Below are 9,583 nucleotides of genomic sequence, written 5' to 3'. Positions count from 1 at the left end.
TGAGGTCGATATAGGGCGGTGACTGCTATAGGTGGGCAGGCGGCACCGACGGCTGCCGCCAGGCAGGAGACACATGCACCACCTCCGGTCGTGGTGGAGACGGTGACCATGACTCGCCACCGTCCTCCTCCTCGTCGTTCTTGGTGAGATCGATATAGGGCGGTGGCTGCCATAGGTGGGAGGCGCCTGCACCAACTCCGGCCATGGCGGAGACGGCGACCATGTCTTGGTGCCCACCCTCGAGGGCGGCATAGAGACATACTTCGCCGTGCACGACGCCACCTTCGTCCATGACCACGTCTGGCCCACCAATGTAGGGTTCAGACTGCGACACTGGGCTCCTCCTCCTCCTACACGTCCTCTATGGCCTCCTCCTTGACCACGACGTCCAGCTCCGGGATGGCGATGTCGCCGGCTGCGGAGAGGGCTATCATCTCTTCGAGGCCCTCCCATTGGGCCTTGTCCTGGGTACGGACGGAGTCCGCCATCACCAGCCTCATGAGCTCCGCCTCCTCCTCGGCGGTCATTGGGGCTGGGGCGGGGGGGGGGGGGAGGGTGGGTTGGCGGGGATAGCGATGGGGAAGGCATGGGCGTCAGACATGTACGACCGCTGCAATCTTTGGTGTGGATCCACTGCCATCGGCATAGATGCTGGCGGCAGCGATGGCCATGGGAAACTCCAACGTGGATCACCAAATCGCACCCACAAATGTCCGGACCCTATGGTCTGGACACTTTTGGCCATCCAACGAGGGTCACCATTTTTTCTGGACCGGTCCAGACGCCTAAAATCCCATAAACCGACACCAAACTGGGGTGGAGAGTTGCGGAAGTCCGGATGTCTTCCATGTTAGCCTCCGATAACCCGGACCCACCTAAAACCCCCTCTCCTTCCTGTCCAGCAATGTTCGCTCTCTCTCCGCGTCATATTCATGTCGGCCAAAGCGGATGCGACTAGATGAGGCGATAACCTACCCACATTCATGCCGGCTAACCAGTCGCCTACCTACCCGGAATAAACGTAGGAGCAACGAACAAGAAGCCTACTCCGGCGCCTGCATTTAACCCACCACTCCGCCCACCCGATCTATTTAAAGCCAGTCGGCAACACCCCAAACCCTACCCCTCCAAGCTCCTTCTCCCACTGCCACCATAGCGCTACGCCGAAATCACGGGCGAGGCCGTCCCTGCCGTAGAGGCCTGTTGCCAGGCGCACATTGGGGGGGGGGGACAACCTCTAAGCTCTCTGAAGCAAAGCTCAGATGACTCGAAGATGGAGGAGGAGGGCGACCCCATGGCGATGGTGGAGACTGCGATGAAGGAGTCCAAGGAGGAAGAGGAGCAGGCACCCATGCCAGTGCAGGAGCCGTCGGTTTCCTGGTTCAACATGCTATAGGTGGAGCAACACTAGAACTAGGTGTTGGCCGAGGTGAAGGCGGAGGAGCAGACAACCGTGCCGATGCAGGAACTGCCGATGTCCGTGTTTCTGACTGCTGCAGGAGGACCTTCGGTACAACCTCTTGCTCCTAGAGGAGCACTGGCTGACGGAGGATTAGCTCGTGGTAGAGTGGGCATCCGAAGATGCCTTCGCGACCATTGTTGCGACGGACCTGGGTATCATCAATGAGAACCAGAAAGTTCTCAATTCCATGCACAACGCTTGCATCATCTGCTACAATCGTTGGTATCTCCGCGTCAACGAGATGGAGCGCAATCTTCTATTCGAGGGGTTGGAGACTGAGGACGGCGACACATCAGACCAGCACGAGGACGATGCCAACCCTACACATGTCAATAGCTCTTCCTTCTTCACGATGGCCCGCAACGACGACAAGGCCGAACCGTCTGGCATGGGGGTCATTGACCTCACCTCCGGTTGTGACGGCGAAGTCTAGGACAACGGTGATGAGGAGTATAATTAGTTTTTAGACGTTTTATTACTTGTTTTTAGGGCCTTTTACTATGTAAAATATTTTCTAAAAATCAATGCAAAAACCGGTGTCTCTGGTCTTTTGATGCCTATGGTTGGATGACCGGCTCCTTTTCCGCTGACTGGACGCATCAACGAACATTTAGTGATGCTATTTGGGGAGACATGAGCGTGATGGTGACTTGAGTCTCCTGAGTCACCCTAGGGAAGACACGCGAGTTAGAGGAAAACAGGATATCCTCTAGCTCAGAAGATTACAATCTTATTTTTCGAACATAGTAGGAGTCGAAGTGTGTTTACCCTAGATTCACAATATAGGAACCAAAACATGGGAAAAAACTTTCCGAGCGTCGTTTGGATGCAAGACAATAAATGTACTGGATTTGTGGACACAAGAACAACATGACGTAAGACCATATCATTTCTTGCCGGAATTTCTATGGAATAGTCCACTCTATAGGAGTTTCAAAGAAATCTAAGATATCATTTCCTTTGTCCTAAATGGTACCATCGTGTGGTTTTCCCTGTAGGAATCTTATCCTTCAGTATCCATCTTCTTACTTGCAGGATGGCTAGGGCCTATTCATGTGAAAGGCATGCACGTACGCCATTATTTGAGCATTTTCCTACACTTTGCTACGTACTAGACATGTAGTTTTTGAGGTTTTTTCTACAAGATCTATTTAGGGCCTATTCTTTCATCCAAGCGGATGAACATTGCCTTACTGACTCGATAGCTGTGGCGCATCATCAATGGGGACGGCGGCCTATGGCTCCACATCATCCGGACTAAATACCTCTGTGGCCGACCCCTAGTGTTCTGTCAGCGGTCCGGTGGCTTCCAATTCTGGCAATCCGTCATTCAGTTGTTGCCTGTTCTCCACATCGGGACCTCCATCTCGGTGGGATCGGGTACTGACAGCCTATTCTGGTTTGATAGGTGGGCTGGCGATACCCCACTTGCGGGCCGCTTCCAGGACATGTTCTCCATTGTAGTGGACCCTCGGGTCTCTGTTGAGACGACCCTTATTGACTTAGGGCGTCTTGTATTTCGGCGTACTTTTGGGCCCGCGGAAATAGCCGCATGGCATGAGCTCCTAGACGTCATTGCGCTCCACGAACCGGACCTAGAGACGACACACAACCGCTTATCATGGCGCCTAGAGCCCTCGGGCAGATTCTCCATGGAACCCCTTTATACTGCGCCATCGTGGCCATCCCGCCCCAGCCCCCCTGGAGGTGATTTGGGCGATCCGTCTCCCTCTGAAGATCAGAATCTTCTTGTGGCAATGAATCCGTGGGCGTATTCCCTCTGGCGTGGAGGTGTTAAAACGTAATGGTCCAGGTGACGGGCTTTGCCCTCTGTGTGGGACCGAGGAGGACTCTAATCACATCTTCTTCTCATGTGCCTCGGCCTAGTTTCTATGGAGTTGCTTGCGCGAGGTGATTGGTGGCAGTTGGTGCCACACCAACTTCCCGGACCTCTTTGCTGAACTTCAGGCATCGCCCCCCCTGTGAGTTGCCACATTAGGTGGCTGACCATAGGTGCCCTTGCCTGAACGCTTTAGACGATTCAGAATAATTAAGCTAGTCATATAGCGTATCCCTCTTTGACGTGCCACTGATCGTGGTGTTCAAACTATGTGGTTTCTTGTAGCTCTGGCGGCCTCTTAGCCGCCTCCAGGAATGGGATGCCATCAGCATCATCATTGCCGATCTCCGTGCGATGGCTCTCTGATTGACGCTGCCGCTTCCCCCGCCTCCTCCTAAGCCTGATTAGTGTCTCCATGGTCCACCTGCTTTTATGTTTTCTAGGGCTTGTTGAGCTGTGCCCTCAGCAGAACCTTCTGTACTATTTGTTGTGAGACCTGTGTGTGTGTGCCTGTGTGTGTGTGAGTGTTATGATGTGGTACTTGGTGGCCTTTGGTGGTTTGCTTTATTTATAAAGCGGGGCGAAAGCCCTTTTCCGTAAAGCCATGACTTTTCAAGGAGCACCTGGAGGTGGCTACCCTAACAAGGAGAGGTGAAGCTTTAGGTTAGTCTATTACCAGCTTATGGTGTAACCTTTTTTGCTAATGAGCAATGATAAACACTAATCTAATAAAGGATATGATGAATTTCATCCCGACTCTTCTATACCAGCTCTTCAATAGAAGAGGATCTAACCTTGAAGGAAACATATATCATGATTGTCATGCGTCCATAAGGAAACAACCGCCGCCACCCAAGCACTAAGCCACCGCGTACTATCTCTCTATCCCTACTGACCCTCGCCGTTGCTAGAGACTAGTAGCTAGGCTAAGCCCCGATACGGTAGCCTTTGGTGGTGACATGCGATCTACGGGGCAATGGCTAGAGGCAGAGGGTATGACTATGCAACGGTGTCAATGGAGTTCTGGCCTGGCCGATGGTCTCTGGTGGCAAGGTGCTGACGACCGCAATCATGCCTGCAAGTACGCGGGAAGCAGCGGTACCCTTCTACGTCCCATCGTAGTGGGCCTTTGCTCGGGCGCGCGGGTGGCGCTAGGGTCCTACGCTGTTAGGCGTTATCGCGACTGTGGTTGGACGGTGGTAGCTGAAGAGCTGGAGGCTCTCGGGCCTTCATATTCAGGGCAATGGTGAGTATTTTAGCCGAGCGATTCCATCGCCATAGGTGAGGACACTTAGCAAGAGGACAGTGTGGGGCTGCTGGAGCGTCCTAAATTGGGATTTTGGTAATGTTGATGACTTCCTTCCATTGTTAATCTTCGTCGCATGTACGAGGTTGACCTTTTGCTATGAAGGCTCGACCACTTTCTTGTGCGGGCATGGTCGTCACTTGGGTGGCATCTCATATTAAGACCGTGTTGTCCATGAATTTGCTGGTATCATGGAAAGTGGTGACGAAAACCCATGATAACCTCGATTTGGTGGCACTTCTCGAGTACCCAGTCTCGAGCTCTGGGGTGAAGACCATTGGTGATGCGGAGCATCCCTCGACCATCCCCATGGACATTACATCACCACCGTAAGCACGAAGAGTACCAATGACGAGAGCTCACACACGTGCCATCGAAACCGAGGTTAACTCCTTCCTCTTCGAACTCCATTTGAATTCTCACGAGAGTTGGATCCTACCTCAAATGGAAATGTTATGCTTTCTTAGGTACTACCTCCGTCCTTTAAAGAGTGTACTTCCAACTTTGTTGGAAAGTCAGACTTTTTTATGTTTGACTATATTTATACAATAATACACCAACATTTATGCCATCAAATTAGTATCAATATATTCATGATAAAATATACTTTCATCATATCCCTAATTGGTTTCATAAACATTGATATATTTTTGCACAAACTCGATCAAACTTTGAGATAGTTTGACCCTCCAACAAAGTTGAAAGTACACTCTTTGAAGGACGGAGGGAGTACCAAAGAGATGAACATGAAGAGGTGAGCACGGAGACCCAATAATCCATGGAGGAGGAGGAGAACGCAATACAGAGGGAGCACGAAGCAAGAGAGGTCTCGGACCACTCCGGGTGCCCGGCCACCCCCAGCCGCCGGCCGGCCGCACCACTAGCTGCCCCGGGTTCCTGGCCGCTGCCTGGGTGGTGCCCCTGAGCGCCCCGGGTGCCCGGCTCATTCGCTGGGGGCTACAGTCGCCGCCCCGGGTGCCCGGTCCCCCTCCTGCCGGCTCCCTGCCTGGTTCGGGTGCCCGGCCCTCTTCGCCCCGGGTGCCCGGCCGACCCTAGGCGCCAGCCCCTGCCCGGTCCGGGTGCCCGGACTCCACCGTTTTGCCTACGCACAATTAGGGCTAAAAAGATCCTTGTACCCCACTCTTCCTCTTATTTCGTCCCTAGCCTATAAAAAATCTTCCCCTAGCTCCTTCTTAGGGCCAGCAAAGTATTTGAGAGACATTAGAGAGCTTTGCTCCTTGTATACCCCTCCTCTTGGAGATCAAGACCCCTCTTTGGGAAGAATCCTTGTGGATTATCAAGGCCGCCTCTTGGAGAAGTTGAACATCAAGACCTCATCTTCTTGGAGTGGGAAGAACTCTACCCGAGTGCTAGTTTCCTTGAATTGTTCTTGTATACTTGTGGATCTCATGTATGCTACTCTAGTGGATGTGTGACCTTGGTTTGTTTGAGTGATTCTCTTCTTGTGTTCTTGTGTGTTCATCACCGTTTCCCCCTCCAAGTGTGAAAGATCTCATCTAGGGTTTCACCCTACAACACTTGGTCTAATCCCCTAGTTGGTTATATATAGTTGGCAGTGTTGGTGTTTTTGTGTTGTTAACTTATTGAAGACATTGCACAGACTTGATCTTCAAGGTGAAAACCCAAGATCTGGCCTTCGGTGGTATAATTCGGCAATCGGTGTCATTTGAGTGGCATTCCCTTTGTGAAGGCATTAATGATGGAGATCCTTTCCAGTTGTCCTTGTGAAGTCAAGAGATGGTTGGTGCGAATGGTCGTTGATGTAGTTCGTCGATTGCTGGTTTGATCACTTTGGAGTTTTTTCTATCAACTTAGGGATTATCTCTGGTGGAAAAAAAATCAGATTATCATTTTACCAAAGAAGGGAAATCATGCAAGTCGAATATCTTTTTTCTACTCTTAATCAGATTATCTCCGGTGGTCAATTTGTTAGAGAAAGTAGCCATGAAAAAAGTGAACTCTAATAGGATAAGAAAGCTTCCAAACATCATGAACAAATTAAGAAAGATGCTATTGGAAGACACAAAAATAGTGGAAATTTATATCCAATTAATAGTTTCGATAATATCACACTAAAATAACAGATGACGCTTCCCTTGTTCTAGCTTATACAAACTCTTTGTGAGATCTCTAGTGATCAATTTGTGTACAGAAAGTAGCTACAAGAAAGCATAACTACAATGGGATTAGAAATTTATGCTTCAGCATGAAGAACATATTAAGAAATAATGCCACTAGAAATCGCAACATGAAAAGATTGCACATGGTAGACGCATAATGAATTCATCATCCAAATTATGATTTCTTATTTATTGGTAAAGGCCAAAGACTGAGGAATTTCGAACAATATCATAACAGATACACATAATGACACCGATCTACAATACAATGACGAAACCTGATTTCAAGCTCAAAACCATTTAGACATTAGAAATGACAACCTGCATTCAGTTAAGAATATATGCCACCCATTTTTCATTATCGCACTTATCAAACTTCCAGATTCTCAACACATTTTGAGAAGGGCAAATCATAATCTATCTAGATTGCATAAATAAACACATATGGGTCCTCTGCCGCATGTCCATTTGTGATAAAATTGCCATATTTAATCATCGTAATCTTAATATCATCTAAAAAATACATATCTAAATCATCCAGTAAGCCAGTAAACACATAGATCAACACCTTATTTCAGCGACAATTATGGAACTATCAGAACTCTTTTACTCATTGTTATCTCAGCCCGTTGCCAAAGCAAGCCATGTCACCAAGCACATGGCAGAAAGTTATTCTGTTTCTTCCTTCCTTCTTTCTTTCTTTTCTCCTGCCTTCCCAGAGCATGTTAAACTAGTTATTGCGGCGTTGTGAACATCACAAAGACCAGTAAGCACATACAACCTGTTAATTTCACACAGCCCATTGACCTCTCTGTATGTATCTTTACACCGTCAGGTGGCGCTCAAAACATGCATGCATAGCTCGATCTTAATGAACTTTAGGTGCATGTCTGATGTCTCGCAGCAGCATCAGAGGAAAATTAACCAAGCTAGACGCTTGCTGGCTTGCACCAACTCCGGCGAACTCATTCTGAACTCGAACTGTTCTACTTGGAGAATCACATTTCCATAGACCTGATCATTGCAACAACCTGCAGCAGAAAGGATACATTTGTCTGCAGCCTGATCAGTAGTCTCAGATGATAAGCTTGATCTTGATCATGGCTTAATCCGAAAGGAAACCACGTACAGGCGGGTGCAAGAAATGGAACTCTCGCACGACCGGCTTGCATGGAGGCGCTTCTAGAACATTCCATTGCCCCCCCGCCATTGTTTCTGATCCCAGCAGCTCGATTATCATCCGTCCTGTGGGGTGCAACAGATTGGACTCGCATCAATCGACCAAACCAGTATGAAGAGGCAGGAGTTGTATCGAACGCACAGGCCGCGGGACGGGAGCAAGAGACTTCGATGAGTGGCCAGCGGCTCCAGCCTCCAGTACCATATCTATTGATCTACAGGACCAAAGTTCTACCACAAACAGAACGAACATTTCCGCTGGAAATTGGACTCGCAGATCAGTGCACTGCACCTCGTCGTTGCCCGAATCAAATAAACACAACACCAAATTTCACGAATCGATCGATCTTTCAGCGAATCGCACCCGCACTCCCATATACTAAATTGCGAAAATTGCTTGGACGCAGGCATCGATCGGCGGCGCTACCAAGCCGGATCCATGGCCGGAGCTATCATCCTCGTCGCCGTGGAGACCATCGATCTGCAAAGGCGACCGATTCGGCCGAGATCCAGCCTAGCCAGCTAGCACCACAGTACGAGACGAACCAAATTAACCAATTCAGTTGAGAATTCAGAAGCCGCCATGGATGGATTCAGCTCCGGACAACAAGTAAGTCTTATTGCAAAGATGAAGCTTTTACAGCGAGATCGATAGCGATAGCGACTCCTCCTCCGGGCGAGAGGAAGGAGAGGACTACAGGCTCGAACAACGAGCTACCCCCTAGCAATCATGTGAATTACAAGAAGGTCCTTCTCCCCTCTCATCTCTCCTTGTCTATTCCTTCTTGTTCTTCCGGCTGCCGCCACTGCGACCCCCAATTTCTTCCGTCGCGGCATAGATCTCAGTGATCAAGCGGTAGCGCTTCACCCTTCGCTGGCTCCCGGCCACCTCGTCCTCCTCCTCTTCCTCCCAGTCCACGCAACCACCAAGAATTACGGCGCCAGGAGACGGCGCCGCTGGTGGGGCGTTCACGGAGCGCAGGGAGGAGGAGAAGGAGCTGCCCGAGGGAGCCACGGAGGTGGCGACCGGATGGGCGCGAGGGGTGCCCGAGGAGGCGCTGCTCCGGCGGAGGTGGAGGAGCTGCTCGGCCGCGGCGAACTCGAGCGCCGTGAAGGCCGCCGGCGCCGCCGCGTCGGCCCTCTTCGTCTTGGGCTCCGGCTCCATCTTCCCCTTCGCCGGTTCTGCCTCGCGCTGTAGGATCTTCATTGACGATTGGTGTGGCTGGGTTGCCATGGACGCGCGCGTTGGCTAATTTCGCCTCTTTCTAGTCTGGTCTTTCTTTGGTTGCTATACTAGTTATTTTTCCTTGTCCTTTTCCTCTTGCTTTTGCGAAAGAGACTTGGATTTTATTTCTCTATTTTTCCTTTGATTTTTGGGTTTCAATTATTTCTCTAGCAGGTAGCTTTGCATAAATATCATTATGGTATAGAATCGATTTGACCCGACACGTGTAATTACCGTTAAGCCATATTCCGGTGTGAAATGCGTGACACATTGTGAGCTGTCCGGTTAATCCAGCACACAACCCGTCCAACCGAGTTTTTGCAACACGTCGATGGATCACATAGCCATTGGCACATCGCGTTGAAGGTCCTTACACGTCATATGTATGTACACACTACACATTTCTATGATATGTACATGTAACTTGTTT

At 50.0% G+C, this 9,583-nt stretch overlaps 1 protein-coding gene across 1 annotated transcript; it reads right to left on the bottom strand.

Moving 5' to 3' along the window:
* Nucleotides 1–8,515: 8,515 nt before the first annotated feature.
* LOC147972476 (uncharacterized) lies at nt 8,516–9,211 on the bottom strand. The gene has a single exon (XM_087523083.1). The coding sequence runs from the start codon at nt 9,160–9,162 to the stop codon at nt 8,704–8,706; it is 459 nt and encodes a 152-aa protein (XP_087379209.1). The 5' UTR covers nt 9,163–9,211; the 3' UTR covers nt 8,516–8,703.
* Between the last annotated feature and the right edge of the window lie 372 nt (nt 9,212–9,583).

This window comes from Triticum urartu, chromosome 5A (assembly GCF_056163025.1).
Source record: "Triticum urartu cultivar PI428250 chromosome 5A, HENAU_Tu73, whole genome shotgun sequence".
NCBI lineage: Eukaryota > Viridiplantae > Streptophyta > Magnoliopsida > Poales > Poaceae > Triticum > Triticum urartu.
The sequence above is the reverse complement of the archived record's forward strand: the minus strand, read 5'-3'. Positions and strand labels throughout refer to the sequence as shown.